The sequence below is a fragment of the Nothoprocta perdicaria genome, unplaced genomic scaffold, assembly GCF_003342845.1.
Source record: "Nothoprocta perdicaria isolate Ctin4 unplaced genomic scaffold, notPer1 scaffold_33, whole genome shotgun sequence".
NCBI classification, from domain to species: domain Eukaryota; kingdom Metazoa; phylum Chordata; class Aves; order Tinamiformes; family Tinamidae; genus Nothoprocta; species Nothoprocta perdicaria.
This window is the reverse complement of record NW_020455566.1, coordinates 3,722,004-3,738,751: the sequence shown is the minus strand read 5'-3', so window position 1 is coordinate 3,738,751 and position 16,748 is coordinate 3,722,004. Positions and strand designations below refer to the sequence as shown.

The 16,748-nt window shown below is 57.2% G+C and overlaps 1 protein-coding gene across 1 annotated transcript in view; it reads right to left on the bottom strand.

Annotated features, from left to right (window-relative positions):
• The window catches only part of RUNX3 (runt related transcription factor 3), a 27,942-nt gene extending 11,194 nt beyond the window's left edge, over nt 1-16,748 (bottom strand). The window contains exons 1-4 of the mRNA XM_026043432.1: nt 16,467-16,748; nt 15,285-15,441; nt 12,281-12,385; nt 3,023-3,187 (exon numbers count right to left, since the gene is read on the bottom strand). Coding sequence (XP_025899217.1) covers nt 3,023-3,187; nt 12,281-12,385; nt 15,285-15,441; nt 16,467-16,727 — 688 coding nt within the window. The 5' untranslated portion in view covers nt 16,728-16,748. The remainder of the gene's footprint in view (nt 1-3,022; nt 3,188-12,280; nt 12,386-15,284; nt 15,442-16,466) is intronic.

Genomic DNA, 16,748 nt, shown 5'->3' with positions numbered 1-16,748 from the left:
GTGAGCTACGGGCAACGGCCGGGCCGAGCGCCACACGGAGCGTGAGCTACGGGCAACGGCCGGGCCGAGCGCCACACGGAGCAGGGGCTGCAGGGAGCCTCGYGGTCCCCCCAAGCACGTGTGTCACTTCCCCAAAGCACCAGGGCCCCGAGAAGCACCGAGGGGGAGGCAGAAGCAAGTTCCCTTAGCAGGCTGCGCCGCTTGCCAGAGCTCCTTGATATGTGTTTGGGTTTTGTTCTTTTTTTTTTTTTAAGCTAAAAGACCACTGTTGAAGTGAGGCAYGCAAGGCTCTGGCTTCGCGTGCCCTGTAATAAGGAACCATTTCAAGCCATCCTAATGACAGCTTGGTGTCTCACCRCAGAGACCAGACAGCCAGCCCTGCAAAACCTCCGTTTTTTCAGACCTCACTGAGGGGCGTTGGGCCAAATCCTCCCCGGAGGCAAATGGCTCTGCCCAAGCCAGGGGTGCGTGAGGGTCCTGGCTCCCCTATGTGCCCGGGCCAGCACTCGGGGAACACAAAGTCACTCTTTTTCCCCCTCAAGGGCTGTGGAGAAATGAGAATAAAATCTGCCGTGTGGACAGCTAGTTAGAGGAGTAAAATTAACTAGGGCGCAGGCATGGGAATGGATGGATTCTCTTATCGGCAAAGTGTAAAGTAAAAAGCTGGTAAGATAAACTGACACCCAGCAGTGTGAAACCAGAGTGAGAGCAGGATCTGACCCGGGTGGCCACAGTGCTGGGCACGCTCTCCTCCCATGTTTCCTGGCATGCTCTTCAGAAACGATTGGTTTGCTCTTACCAGGAGGTTTTTGGTTTGAGACCATTTAACCTCAGCACGATCATCTTACGCAGGGGCTATTTATAACCTCCGGAGGCTGCTTTACTGCAAGTCTTCGGGAAATGGCCGAGGGCCAGATCCTTCTCCCRTTTATACCTGCGTCCTTGCCCCGGTCTCCTCTGCAGCCTCGTGGCCTCCCTTGCGGGGGGACAATGCTGGAGACCCCATGGGACACCGTGGGGTCAGCATCACAGGTTGGGCAGGGGTTCACTTAATGGCAGAGTGTCATTTAATGCTGGTAGCCACCAGCACCAAGGAGAGGACCAGGCTCCGCTCCCGAGCCTCGGGCTGCTCTGCATCCCGCGGGATGGAGCCGGAGCAAACACCTCCAACCACCAGCAGTGCTGGGTTTGRGCAGCCCGGGAGGACCTGGTGCTGGGGCTGGAGATCTGCCCTGCTCGGCCCTCCTAACCTGCATCTCGCCGTGCTTTCGCTAATCGGCGTCTCATGTGCGTTACCTAAGAACGTGCCAAGTCGTGAGAATTACGGGCCTGTTAACTCCCGTGTTGTTCTTGGCACGGGCCGGGCTCCACTTGCTGGGGTGAAAATGGTGCTCTCTGTGAATAAGCTGTGTGTGTGCGAGCAGGGTGTTTTTTTATTATTATTATTGGTTACAGTTAGTGCTGTGTCAAAAGGGCACAGGCGAGATCAAAATTACTAAACTGATCCTGCTCCCAGTTAGGYCAGCCTGAATGATGATTTTAAGGCAGTTCCTTCAATTTGAACAACTTCACCCAGAATCACGAGCAGCGGGTGCACTGACTGCGCAGCCATCTCGAGGTTTTGGATCTCCTCCGCAAGGAACAGTTTTAGACGGCTAATTTTGTGCGTCTCCTTCCCCGCTGTCATTTGGCATTTGGGAATTTGGCACAACGAGTGACTGGGGCCAGTTTCATTTTTCTTTTTGATTCGGTGTCATCACCTGATTCTCTGCACTTGCTCCAAACAGCGCTGTTCGAGTTGCTGGCACCACAGCAGACCATGCTAATTTAAAATACACATCTATTTTTTTTCCCCCCTCAAGAATCTCTTTATTATAGAGCCAACTAGATGAGCCTATGAAGCCCTTCCTCTCTCAGTGAAAAATCAAACAATAATCCTGCACAAACTGCTTCTTTTCATAACCTGCACTAATATCAATGAAAATTCCAAGCATAAACATTTGCATTTCAATGAGAAAGAAATTAAACCTTCACGGTAATTTTGGGATTGGGAGGAGCAGGGCAACTTCTGCAGTTCAGGTAACGTTTTCAAACATGTTTGTTGTGCCCRAGCCACCCTCTTTGCCAACGACACCGAGGTTTTCGAACATCTGCATCGCATTTGAAAATGCAACATGAAGGCTTTTGAAAAATTTAGGACCGAAACTCTCTGATGGAGTTCACCAAAACCCCAAGCGCAGCCAGCTCAATTTGCATCCCTTAAATCCCTGTTAGCCTCTTCCCTGATCTTCAAAGGCAAACAACAGCAGGATTAAAGTAGCAGGGAAAAGGAGCACGTGTGACACACGGACGGGAGAAAAGGTTTCCTCAGCGCATCGTGGTGGGGTTTGCATGTGCTGGGAAGTCCAGGATTGCAAAGCACCTGGATGTTTCCCAACGCAGTGCCTGGTTTGGGGTGGGAATGCAGCTGTATGGCAATAAGAGCAGGCCGACTGCTCGCAGGTAAATACCTGGAGGAGCAGGGGCCGTGGCGGCACCTTCCCTGGGTGCGACGCGGGGACGCCCGAGGGCTCTGCTCGTGCCCGGCAGGGCCCGGCGCCCGCGGTGCCCGCGCAGGTGCGTGCGCCGCGCGAGGACTCGGCTGCAGTTCGTGCTCCATCGCCAGCCTTGGCACCCGCGCGGCACAACAAGATAAGAAACCGTCTGCATTAGCATGCGAAGCRCGATACACCCTTTCTGGCTGGCGCTTAACTGTCTCCGCGGGTACGTTCATGTCAAAAAAAGAGACTGGATTCAAAGCGCCTCGCTTAGATCTGCCTCRCATTCCTCCAGAAATGGCTGCTCGGGTTTCCCTCGCCCCACATCACACGGTGCGCGCGGTGAAATCGCCTGTGTTTACGGGGTGGCCGCCAAGTGCCGGGATCTGCTTGCACAACGGGAGCCAAAAGAGCCCCGGGGCCGCGAACCCCAACCCCAACCCCCCCAGTTCTCCTCGAGGTTGTCAGCGCGGCGGGATGGGTACCTTGAATGGGCGTCTGGGCCTGCGAGCCGAAGTGGCCGGGGGTGCCGAGGGAGCCGCGGGGGGTGGGCGTCGTGGGGGTCACCCTCATGGACTGCCGCAGGCGCTCCAGCTCTCCGTAGCGGTCTGCGAAGGGCTTGCTTTGCTCCTCCAGCTTCTGCCGGTGCCCTGCAAGGCGAGGAGAGAGTCTGCGGTGGCCCGTCACGTCACCCGTGCGCGGCAGYGCCCAAGGAGTGGGACACGGTGCCGGGGGTGGCCCGCGCCGGTCGCTCATGCTGCCCCGATGGAAAAGGGGGAATGAACACGTGCCGGGAGAAACGCCATCATCCTGCACGGCCATTTGGAGAGTGCATCCCGAGAGGSAGCAGGTTGCAGCTCTGTGCGGCCGCCGAGCGCTGCCGGGGCGGCAGCGCGGCAGGAGAGCGATAACCATTAAATCCCTGCGAACTGGCCTGCGGCGAGAGGCACGCGGAGCGCGGCGGGTGCGTAAACCCCAGCTTTGGCTCTGTTAATCGCCGCTGACTGGCTTCGTTCTCCCTCTGGGCCGGCATCCAGGCTCAGCTGCACCCGCACGAAGCTGGAGGGCCTCCAGGGAGGCCGGGGCCGCTGCGGCTGTGCCCGGCGCCCGCCGCGGCCCTCGCGTCGCCCGTGCTCTTCGCCGACCATGCCGTGCGGCACCGGGGCGAAGCGGCCGGCACCAAGCGCCGAGAGGGGCCGGCGAGGAGCTCGGCGCGTCCCTCGTCATGTCCTCCCATGGGGACCCGGCTGGGCCTGCGGGGCCTCGCCGACAGGAGTGGCCCCAGCCCAGGGCGAAGGCGCCGGGTGCCCCTTCCCCTCTGTCCCGCGGCTCTGTCCCGGTCCCGCTCTGCGCGGCGGTGCCCGGCACGGCTCACAGCAGCGGCGGCGCCGCGTCCGGCCCGGCCTGCCCCGGGCTGCGAGCGCCTGCGTGGGCGCCCTCACTGGCCTGAAGCAGGCGGACGCCCAGCAGCGAAGCTCCGCTTGAAGGATCCCCCACACAAAGCGAGACTCGACGCTATTTGAATTCCCCGTTTTCCCTCCTGTGTGAAGCAAGCCAAGGAAACCTCAAATCAGCATCACAGAGGATCTCTCCTACTCCCCGCCTGTCCCCACGCCTCAGGCACTTTGGCGTCATCCAAGGGGCTCCCGAACGTGAGCAGCTCGTTGGGGCCCACAGTTTATTATTTTAACTGGCATTTTAACACACAAGGTAGSAAATTGGTTGTGTTTCTGCTTTAAGCAGCTTCTCAGGTAGGGGTTGGCAGAAGGGCTGAAAAGCCAACCCCGCAAAGCTGAATCTCTCTGGGTGAAAAGGAGGCAGAAGAGACACGAAGCGAGGGCAAACACAGCGGCTCGCCCGGTGGGGCAAGCCCAGAGCGGAGCCCTGGAGCGACGCCRACTTTCCCGGCCCTGCCTGGACTTTCTCTGGTGACACCGGCAGTGCCGGAGCTCCATCCGTACAGGCGGCGCCGACCGGCGCTGCGACACCCCAAGGAAGCAAGTGAGTCAAACCCAGCGGCTCCAAGGCTTGCAGGGCGCCCAGCGTCTCCCCAGCACTCCCTGTTGGCTGTCCCCAAGGCCAGGCATGCCGGGCTGGTCACGCAGAACYGCTCTTAGCGGGTTTCTCTCCTGGGAAGGAGCCGAGCTGCTGGTTCCTGCCGTTCCCCTGCCCGTCTCGCCAGCACCGGCACGCAGAGGAAACCAGCGCCGCCGGAGGAGCGGCGGCAGCGAGAAGGACGGTGGTTTCTGACTCCGCTGACTCAAAGGCTGTGGGCGGCTTYGCAATCGACCTCAAGCGGCTCCAGGCCCCATCCCAAGAACCGGCCGGAGACGCGCTAACCGCGCCGGCGGGCGACCTTTGTGCGCCCAACCTGCGGCCAGCGTGGAGACTTTCCGATGGGTTTTCTCCTGGGTTTGCTCCTCTTCATCAGCCCCGTCATAGCTCTCACTTGCAGCGCGGTATGTACAGAAAGGACGGGCTTTACTGCTAGAYGGCAATGGTGGCTGCCGACCCCAGGCATTTCTTGTCAGCGGAGAAGGGGGCTCAAAGACGGCTTGAGTTTCTGAATCAGCTGATATTCTATATGACACGATGTAAACATGGACAGATCTCTCTAGATCCCGATGTAGCGACAAGATCGCTATCAGCATCTCACACAAACGAGCCCATTGAACGTTTCCCCGCTGGAAGAAGCGGTGTGAATGTGACACTTTAGGCCAGTAACAAGAAGCACGTTGGAAGTTGGGGGTGTTTCCTTGGAAGGCAGGCAGCGAAGCGGTGTATGCGGCGGGGAGACTCGGGCCCTCACAGCCCCGACGTAAAGATGTGCTTTCTGCTCTAAAACACTTCAAAGGCCAAGCCGAGCCCGCTCTATCTCGCCCCACGGCCCAACCTGACAGGGCCTCTGAAACGGGAACCTACGTGGGCTTTCCAGCCTGCGTGGGGGTGGGCACAGCATTCAGCAAGAACTGCTTATTTCCCTAAATTACCAAGACGCAAAATGTGAAGTTCCATCAGAAGAGCAGCTCTAGGAAACTCAGGGCTTGAATGCCACCAAAAACCCACCCTGAGCTGGCAGCTCCTCAGCCCAGCACGGAGCCCGGGGCCATCTGCTCGAGCCCYGCCGTGCTGGTCGCCAGCTTTAGCCTGGCTGCAGATGGAGCTGCTGCCGGAGCCGTCCGCGGCCGCCTCCCGCCTCGGCGGGCCGGGATCCGCGCGGCACGTTCGCCCCGGTCCCCCTCCCGCAGCCCCGGCTGCCAAAGGAAGGGAGAGCAGCTGGTGGGAAGTGGCTTGGCCCTCGCGGGCGCCTCGCCGCGCGCTGCTGGCGGCAAGCTGGAGCGGAGGAAGCGCCGCGCGGCGCGGCTGGGGGGGCGGGATGTTCATTAACACGCACATTTGCAGCTCATTTCCTCCGCTCCGCTGAGGAGGAGACGGTAGCAGGGTCTGGGGGAACGCTCCGACGTGCCGCGGCAGCGGCCCGAGCGCAGCCACCAGCTGCACCCCACGCGTCCACCTTTCAAGTGCGGCTCCGGCAGCGGAGGCTGCTCCCGGCCCTCCCCCAAGGCGCTGCTCAAATATTAATAGCAAAACCCTCCGGCTTAGCCAAGGAAGCAGCTCACCGGGAGCAATCCGTGCTGCACACAACCTAATGGCTTCGTCTCTACATGTCCATGAGAACGGACCACAAGAAAGCGAGCGGCAGCGGAGAAAACTTCAGCTCAGCACACAAAACATACCTTTCAAATGCCTCGCGTAGCCCTCAAAATAGGTACTTCAGAGAGCCACACCAATCCTCCACGGAGGCTTGAATTTGTTCCCAGTCTGAGCCTCCGCTGGCCCATCAAGTCCCAGCATGTGCTCCAGAACGAAGCCACATGTGAAGCGCTCGTGTTGTGGGAACATCAGGCCTGTCACTTGGAGCAGATGCCGGGGCACTTTTCATCTTTGCGCACCTCTAAGGCAAAGCACGGAGGAACGTCCCTCAGATTTCCCTTGGAAACCCACCTCTGGCTCAAGACTCCGCATGGGAACACTTCCAGCCAAGAGGAATTTGGTGGAGAGCCCTATGACCGCTGAAACAGGGGAGGGAAGGAGAGAAGGGCGGTGGGAACCCGGCTGGATGCGACTCAACCCTGACGTCTCTACAGAGGAAGATGAAGATTTCCACCGAGCTCCTGGGAGAGCCAGAGACTGGCAAGCACCCACGCAACCTCCACCGACATCCAAAACCCAAGCGCAGAAGTCCACGGGAGGGAGCAAAAGGACGAAAACGTTCGGGGGAACCGTCCCTTCTAGAGCCGAACAAAGTGGAGCACAGATAACTCGCTCTTCACCCGTTTGAAGCTGGCCTGCTTACGCCATTTGGAAGGAGAATCGGTCACGGCGCGTCTTTGCTTTGGTTTCCTCCGGCTTTCGTGAGACACTGCAGCTACTGTCTCGCGGCGGCCCCGCGAAGGGGAGCGTGTCGCAACGCGCCGCGGCCCAGCGCCCGGGACAACCCGGGGAAAATAATATTGGACGGCGGGGGGAAAGAGGGAACGAATTAAAAAAAGAGGTTGCTAATTTATAAGGCTTCTTTAGCCGTGGTGGTCTGAGATGAATTGGCTGCCTCTAAAAGGATGAAAATAAATATCCCTCTTTTTGAAGGAAATGCGCTGGCTTGCGGCCAGCTGGCAGGAAGCGCCCAGAGATGTTGCATTTACAGTAGGTTTTTTACTGTCTGAAGCTGCAGCAGCGGGAGAGAGGTTCGTTAGACGCGGCCTGGTATTGATTAGCYGCTCTTGCGAGCTCCTAATCTGCTCTCGCTTGCGGGTTAGTCCCTTGGCTTTGCCTCGGCCTCGCTGCCGGTCCTCCCCGTGCCCGCACGGGTGCCAAGGAGGCACCTTCCGAGGGCAGCGGCTGCTCCTGGGGCCTCYGTCGCAGCAGCAGCCTCCTCCCTCTGGAAGGAAATCAAAGCCAGGCGTTAATGCAGATGTTGGAGCAGAAGTTGAGGGCTGCTTTGCCAAAAGCTCCTGGGATGCAGAGCGTGGCCCACGTTCGCAGCAAGAGGGACATCGAGCGCAGCCTTAGGCGCAGCTCCCTGGTGGACACGGGCTCCTCATTCCTAGGTTTTCAGCAGGGAAACTGAGTCTTCCTGGATTTCTGGTAATATTTGCACACTTTAGAGTGCAGGTAGGTGCCTAGCGGGGTCCTTAGGCAGAGTGGACAAAAGTCTTTATATTGAAGCACTCTGTCTACTGAGGCACTGCTGACAATTCCCCCGAGCTCTTTCCTGCAACTTTCAGTGCTTAGAAACCTTTGAAAATCTAGCTTGGAGACTGCAGGCTGAATCTGGGGTGGGTTTTTTCTTTTTTTTTTTTGAGCTGTGATTGAAGTTTTGAGATTTTCCCCCAAAGGGTGTCACAAAGTGGCAAGCGAGCGCACCCCTGGGGAAACGCAAAACCACCGGCCCCACCGACTTCTCTGCACTTGCTCCCGCTTCCAGGAACTTGGGGCTGCGATCCTGTGGAAGTAGGAAAACACCCGGTTCACGCCGGGTGCTGGGGAGGGAGCAGCCGCCTCTGGAGGCTTCGCGGGCCTGAGATGAGAGGGCTGGAGCGGAGGCTGCGCCGTCCCTACGTGCGCCGGCTCGCAGCAGCGCTAAGTTATCGCCTGCTATCTCCCGACCTGCAACGGGACCCGCGCGCTACCAGTACGGCTGGTTTTCCCCAGCTCCTGGAACCTGTTCCAGTAGGGCAAACGCATCACATTCCTTGGGGTGACATGGGTTAAGGAGCCTCTACGTGGTACGTGCAGCGCCAGCAGCGGGGCTGGGAGCTGCGCCGGGAACGCGCCGCGCGGCAGCCTGGGCGCCGGGCAGAGCAGCTACGATGTGGACCAGGATCCAGGGCTGCGGAGCCTCCAGCCTCCCCTMTGTGCTAGGACAGGGCTGCAGCTGAGTTGCCCGCGGGCTTGGGATGTGCTCGGCACAACGACCGAGCTCCTCTCCTCGCCAGGTTCCCTGCCTTTCTGCCCTCTCTGCTACGACAACATACGGATTCACTGGAAAGAGTACGATAAAATAATGCAAAATCATGTCTAAGCACCTTCCGCTGCAGGATGTGATTTATCTCGGGCTGATTTCTGAGCAGGTGACTGGGCTCCAGCAGCGGAAGAGCGGGGTCTTTGGAACTAAATTTCATCTCRCTCTGAGTCAAATCCTCTTCCTCCCTCCGCCACATCATTAAAGTGATTGGTCGCACTGATAAGCCCTTTCGAGAGGGAGAAACGAGACGTGTCCTGCCCTGACATCTGATGYGATCTTGTGGTTTTGTTTGATAGCTCTGGTCCCTTAGTTGTTGTCTTCCCTGAAATRAAACTTTCCTTTTAGCATTGACTCTTTTTCTCTTTTTTTTCCTTTTAAATATGCAGCGCCGCGCGCAACGCTCCTGAGCTCGCAAATCCTGCCAGACGGAAGCAAAACCTGAACAAACCTGGGAGATGCCGGGGAATCTGTGTGCCCTCGTCACGCCTCTGCCACCAGTGCATCCCACCCGGAGCACGAGACACAGGCCTTCCAGAAGGAACCAAACCTGGGAGCATCACAGGGAATCCCGGGACATCCCGCTGCCTCCCTTTCCAGCGGCTCCATCCCTTGCAAATATTCCTTCTCTCACAGAACACTGACATCCCCAATTATGATTTTTCTCCCCCAAAGCCAGAGCAGCTCTGCCCATTTTACCCCAGTGGAGAATTGTGCCCCCGGGGTTTTCCAAAGCTTTCCCAGGCGGGAGGTGTCGCAACCCATTTAAACAAGGATTGCTTTGTACAGCGCAAGCAAAAAAAAAAAAAATAATTCCCCTGTTCTGACTCCCCAGCGCAGCTTTGCTTAGAAAATATTGGGCCTTTTTAAGTGAAATGATTTTTGCAGTTATTATGCACTGGGCGATTATAAAAGGAGAGGTGGAATTTACTGTATGCAGCAAATAAAGTAATTAAAGGAGGGAATTTACTGGAGCCTGGGTAATTTGGGCTGGCCGGTTAATACGTTTAAGGCCAGACAGGGTTAGTGCAAGACACGGCGCGATCCTGCAGCAGAGAGCTGGGTGCCTCCCRGCACGGGGGCTGCACCCTGGGGACCCCCCTGGCACCCCCGTGGCACCCGGCAGGGAAAAGCGCCCCGAGCACCATCGCGCTCCCAGCAGGAGCGAGCGGCTCCCAAGGAAGCAGAGACTTCCCCTTTCCTCCCCGAGGAAGGCAGCAGGGCTCGGAAGCAGCAAAAAGCGGCATATGTTCAGGGACCACGCTTTCARTTAGAATAAATTACAGTGATTTTACACCAACAAGTAACTGTCCAGGAGACGGTGAGGTCATGCACTTACTTAARTGATCTTATTGGATTTATTTATCTATCTTGCCTCTTTTTTCGGCACCATTTCCCTTTCTTCTTGTTATTGTTCCCGGACAACCCGGGAAACATTTGCCTATTTATAACCAGCTTCAGAGGGCCAGTGGGGAAGAAAAAACAAGAAAACAACAAAAACCCAATTACTACCCAAACCCCTGAGCCATGGGAGCACTTCAGGCTGCTTCCAAGCACTGACCCTCCTTGCCAGGATAGAGATGGGCAACGTCCCTGGCTCTGTATCCAGACTATGGGATAGTARTCTAAGCAAGACTATGGGATAATATAATGATCCTTCAGGTCTCATTGCTGGCTTTTTTAGGCTCTAAACCAGCTAAACCGGCACTCAGAGTCCCCAAAACCCCAGGAGGCCGGAATGCTTCATCCCATCCTTGCTTTATCCCCTCTAATCGGAGCAAACAGGGAGCCCTTGAGAGCTGCTCCTGGCTGCAAGGGCTCGGAAATGCAGCCAGCGCCCCGCGACACTGGAAGAAAAATAAGGAAAATTACAGCCCACCAGTGAGCGAGGGAACGACTGGCTGCACGGCGCATTAAACACGTCGTTTTGTCCTTTTTATGGTGTCGAAGCTGTTAAGGGAGGAAAACCGGCGCGCRGATAAGGCAGGCCCGTGGAGGGGCCGCCAGCCCGGGCAGCGCCCGCAGGAGGGGGGTTTTACCCTGGGCGAGCGCCCCGGGGGCTGCGGGGTCTCTGCATGACCCGGAGCGTGAGAGGAGTTTGCTTGGGCTCAGCTTCCCTCGCGACATTGCGGGAAAAGGGGGGCAAAAGCGGAAGAAAAGGAGAGGAATAATGCTGAAGAAGAGGGAGAAAAAGGAGGAAAAAGAGCCCGGCTGTGTTTGCTGCTGTTCSCTGCAGGGATTCTGCGAGCAACGGCAGGAGGGCAGTGCGCTGGGCTGCGCTCGAGACCGGCCGAGAGGAGAAAATAGTAAAAAAGGAGGAAATTCCCCAGGAAGTTGAAGTATTTTATTGCTTCCTGTTTGCACAAAGCATGTCAGCGCGGCACCCGGCGCGGCGCGCGCTGCAGCGCAAGGTGTCAGCTTGAAGAAATGCCCTTTTCCTCCCCAGCTGGGGCCCATCCAAACATAATAACAAACAACATGAATTAGAAAATCAGAARTGGAGCAAGCACCAGGGGGCTGCAGAGCAAGGCTGGAAGAGCAGGGCTACCACGACGCTTCGGTAGTGCCCAATGTGGCACCACGGGGCACCCAGACACCCAATTTTTGCCTCCTTCCCCAAATCCTAAGTGTTTATGGGACCAGATCAGGCCAAGAGGTTTCCCTCCAGGACCAGGATGAAGCAAGCRACTGGGTGGTGGGAGATGAAGGGGACGCGGCAGCAGTGCCAGGGGAACATGCGCTGGAGCAGCCGGTGCCCAGAGATATTCCCAGCTCCAGGGCAAGCAGCCCTTTCCTCGCGAGTGGATTTTTCCCAGCAGAAGAAGCCACTTGTCCCTAACACCAATGGGAGCCGGGATGCCGGCACCAGGGAGAGCCCATGGCCCAGCCAGGGAGCCTTTGGGCTCCGTATCTCCAAGCCAAGCCCGGCGGCGGCGGCACGACATGTCGAAACAGAGTGATTCAGCTGGGGCGAAAGGCCGGCAGAGCCGGCACAATCCGACCGCGCGGCCGCTGTCGCCCCTCGATTACTATTTACGCGTCCCCGAGGACGGCAGTGATTATGGTTATTAGAAAGGCCACCGATGCAGCAGATAGGAGCCGGGAGACCCAGTTGCTATTCCTGACTCGGCGCCGTTGCGAAACTCTCAGCCCCCAAATCCCATGGGATTTTCCACCCCCTTTCCATCTCCAAAGTCCTGAAGAGCCAGCATCGGTGCTGCTCGTATCTCATGTTAATAAAAAAGGGAATAAATTAAAAAAAAAAAAAATGCACCCTGGCCAGAGCTGGGCACCCACTTTGCAAGTAAGAGCTGCAGCCCAAAATAAAAATCGTGCAGGGAAAGAAAAGATAAATAAAAAAATCCGACACAAMCAAGCCAAATGGAAGGCTTGTGCGGAGAGCCCCGGGCAGCCAGCGCGTGGCCTGGCCCCACATCAAGGGCAGCAGCAACGGAAAGCGCTTTCCGCCACGTCTCTAGCGGGATCGCGCCACTTCCCTCCGGCACGACAGCTTCACCCGCCACGGGAACAAGCCGGGCTTCACGGCCCGTGGATTTTCCCATGCTCCTCAAATCCCGGGGAAAACAAGGCCGAGCGTGGCTGACCTTGCAGCCCTGGGAGACACTCCGGTGGGTTTTGCGGCTCCATCCCAGAGCCGTCCCTGCTCCTGTGGCGTTTTGCCCGCGCGCCCCAGGAAGCGCCCCAGCCGCACGGCACTTACTGCGTGGCTCCCGCGGCCCGTCCACGGTCACTTTGATGGCTCGGTGGTAGGTGGCCACTTGCGTGGGGTTCGTGAACACTGTGATGGTCAGGGTGAAGCTTTTCCCTACAGGAGGTTGAGGAAGGAGCRGGGAGAAAACAGAGGAAAGAGCGTTTTTACATGAGTTGCAGCAATTCCGCAAGGGACTCACCCCAGCACCTCTATTAATTTTACAGAATGTTATTTTCCCACAGCTATCACCCCAAACACACCATGCTGGGATTGCCATGAGGAGAGGTCTGCTGAGGTGGCTTCTCAAGCAAACATGGCATTTTGTGCCTAAAAATGGGCGTTTCAGTTGCCATAGCAGCTCCAGATGTGGAGCAACCAAATAAGTGTTTGAAGGAGACCCCCAGCTCCTGCCAGACTTCTCCCAGCACTCTGGGATGGGCCCAGGCATCCGGCTTGCTGCCCGCAAGGGCTGCATGTGTCCAGCGTCTCCGCTACCCCGTGGCCATGACTATTTGCACAGCAAGAACGAGCAGAAAAAAAAAAAAATCTTGAATATTTCTTTCAGAAAACATCCTGCAATTATCCTAGGCGGAGAAATTTCCTTACCCAAGCATTGCAGGGGGAAAAAACACTGGCTTTGAAGGAGACAGGGAGCAGCATTCATGGGAACCAGCCCCCTTCATGCCCCACGAAGCTCTTAAAGCAGGACCAAAAACCACGCCAGAGCCTTCAGATCTATTTTTCTTTTCCCCTTCCAAGCCAGATTTAATTCGGAAGCGAAACGTGTGCAGCAGGAGCGGGCGCGGGGAGCGGCGGCTCCGCGCAGGGCAGGGCGAGCAGCAGAGCCCGCTCCGTTCCCGTCTGCTCCGGGAACCGCGGGCTGCTCGCGGGGCTCCGGCGCCCGCGCGGCCCGGGGCACCTCGGGCTTCCCCCGCACCCCCTTTGCTCCCACTCCGTGGGAGCCGAATGGGGCATTTCGCCTCCTCTCCGAAATCCTCTCCCATGCATCGAGGATGACGATTATTACTCAGCCCCGTTTTGCTTTTCTTTCCTTCCCCCCCCATCTCTTTTTTTTTTTTTTAATTTTTTTTTTTTAATTTACTCATTTCTCGCCTTCCGGGGAAGCGAGCGGGGGGCTCGTCCCAGCGGGCGGGATGCGGCGCTCCCGGGGATGCCCCGGGCTCCGCGCTGCGCTTTCGCTTTACGCGGCGCAACGCGAGCCCCGAGGCTCGGAGCAAAGGGGAAGAGAGAGCAAAAAGAGAGGAAAAGGGAAAAAAAAAATCTCTTTAAGAAAGCTCTTTGCTGCTGTGCAAAAAGGGGAAGCTCAAGCTTCTCCCCTCCCCTTGCACACGAGAATTTTAGAAAGAGGGGGAGCACATAAGGACCTGCTCTCCCCGCTGATTCTCACATGCCCAGGAGCTGACTACTACAAACAGCCAAAATACAAGCGCCCAGTCCTGCCCCCTCGCAACTCGTTTTTTTTTGCAAGAGGGAGCCTAGATTTGGTTGCGGTTTCGCAGAGTCCTGCAGCTTCGCGCACCTCCCCGCGACGCATTTACACCCGCGGCTCCGYCAAAGCGTTTTGAAGCAAATGACGATTTTTGCCAGAAAAAAAAAAAACGAAAGCAGCCCGGGGCTTCCTGAGATCGAGACGGCAAATACAAGAAAGCAACTGCGCACCCGGACTAAAAAAAATAATAATAAAAAAAAAATAAAAAAGGCTCAATGGAAACGATTTTCGCCCCAAAGTCGCTGCAGGGTCTGCCCGGGCGGTGCGGCCGAGCTCCTCCCCGGGAGGGCTCGGCCGTTCCCGCCGAGACGACCACACGCGCGGCCCGGGTTTCGCATCAGCTCCGCGAACGAGCTATTTTCGTGCCGCTTCTCAAAGCGCCCTCCGCAAGAGGGCAAAAAGAAATTTGCATTTTGGTTGCACTTGCGGGGCTGCTCCTCTTGACCCACGTCCTCGGGCTGGACACGGCCGAGGGGGCTCAGCCACCTCCCCCGAGCCCGAGCAGGTGCTCCCACTACTGTCATGAGCATTAGACAGGTCTCAGATGGAGGAAGGCGCTTTCGGGAGCCCGCAAACTACTATTATTTCAGCACTGAAGCACGGGGCCGCGGAGGAACCGGGAGCCGTTAATAATGAATTCAAGAGTCAAACTGAGATTGAGTTGCATTCAGCTTGCAAATTTGTGCAAGGAGAATGAAGGGGRAAAAAAAGAAAGAGAGAGAGAAAGAAGAGAGCCCAAGAGAATAATTGATTACAGAAATGAAAGCTTAATTCATAAAAGAAAAAACATTTTCCACCCATCAACCTGCAACCAGTTAAGTGGAGAGTTTTAAAGAAACTGCAACTTGGAGAAGGAGCCAACAGGAAAAAGGAAATGTATGAAAGAATGTAAACTATTCAAGTTTCATAAAAAGGAACAAGTAAACAGTTATTACATGCAAATAATTCGTAACATCGCTGCTTTTAATTAATGCAGAGAAGTCGAAATGTCCCCGACATTCTATAGACACACGTTTGAGTACCTTGAGAAAATGCCGCCGTACGACCATTAAAATAATTACTCATTTAGGGGAAAAAAAATAAGAACGCTCTAAGTGCCCCAATCTGCAGTGTGGGAAATGCTGGAAGGGGATAAATAGAATTTGAAATTCAGGTGAAATGACGGAATGGGAGTCCCTGCTCCGCTGCGCGCCCGCCCCTTCCAGCAATTCCAGCACTCCCGGGCGGGCTCCCAGCCGCATCCAGCCCCGAGTGCCTTCACCTGCTGCTCGCCCTCGGGAGTCTCCCGAAGATTCCCAAAACATTGGGGCTGCCAAATATCGGGACGCGCTCTCTGCTTTCCTCCCGCACCCGCGGCGACCAAAGCACCTGCGGCGGCGAGCGCGGAAACCGCCGTTAAAGCGAAATAAAACGACCCTTCCAAATGGCATAATAATGATAACAATAATAATAAAAATAAAATAATAAAAAAAAAAAGGCCGACCATTTCCGGCCCATACCTACCCCTGCCGCTTCTCCCAACAAACCGGAGGTCGTTAAACCTCGCCACTTGGTTTTTCATCACGGCGGAGGCATTGCGGAGCTCTGCGGAGTAATTCTCATCATTCCCGGCCATTACTGTCACCACCGTCCCATCGGGGACGTCTCCGAGGGCTACGACCTAGCAGGAGGACGAGAGAATTTTTTTAGGCTAAAATTAATTGCGGCCTGAGCTAACCTGTCCTACCATTCCCCCCACCACCACACACAAAAACCTAAAAGACAAAACCAAACCAAAACCAATGCGCGGCCCCGAGGAAGCTGGTTCACCATGCAAACCGGCGAAGAGGAAGGGAGGGGACCGAGATTGACAAAATAATAATAATAATAATAATAATAATAAGAGGGGGTTAAAAGACCCCAGACTCTTCCCCGGGGGGCGAGGGTCCGCCATGGAGCTGGGGCCGCAGCTTTCGCTTTTATTTTGTTTAATGCGCAGAAAAAAATAAAAAATAAAAAGCCCCGCGAGTGCGAGACGTCCGCAATGAGCCGGAGCCGGGCCCGGCCCGCAGTAGCGCTGCGGAGAGGGAAGGGGAGCCGGAGGGAACCCGACTGGACCCCCCCGGCCTTGTAACCTCCTCCCGGCCCGGCCAGCGGCGCCCCAAGAGTCACGCTTTACCCAACCGACGCCCCCACACCCACCCCCGACGTCCCGGGCTCCCCGGGAAGGAGCCGCCGCCGCCCGCCCTCCTCGATCCCGGCGCCGGGAGGTCCCGTCGGGCCGCGCCGACCCCGCGGAGCCGCAGCCGGGCGGGCGCGGGGAGCCCCGGCCGCGCAGCGCGGGGCCGCCGCGGCAGCTTCGCGCTCTCTTCTCCGCGCAGATTAGATCTGCCTTGCGCTGCCTCGCTCCCTCGCCCGGGAAGGTTAATTAACCTCCGCTCTCATTAAAAACTTCAAAGTTGCCCGAGAGCTCCTAACTGTACGGAATATCTAAGACGCTGTGACCGCGGGGCAATGCGAAGCCTTGATTAAAAATAATAAAACGAAGCTCCCTTGACGGTGATGTCAGGAGCACGTCCAAACGAAAAGGGGCGGAGGGGAAAGGGCGAGGGGGCAGGGAGGGGGTAGGGGGCACCTCCGCCGTCCCGAGGCCGAGCCCCCCACCTCATGCCGCSCTGCGGGGAGCCGCGACCGTCCCCGTCTTACCTTGAAGGCCACGGGCAGCGTTTTGTTGCACCTCCAGTGCGAGGGCAGCACGGAGCACAAGAAGTTGGGGCTGTCGGTGCGCACCAACTCGCCGGCGTGGTCGGCCAGGACATCCACGACGGAGCGGACCTCGGGGCGCGCGCGGGCGCCGGGCGCGGGGGCCCCCAGCGCCCCGCTGTTCTCGCCCATCTTACCGCAGGGGAAGGCCGTGGAGGGGGGGGTGAAGCGCCTGCTGGTGCTCGGGTCTACGGGAATACGCATCACAACAGCGGGCGGCACGGA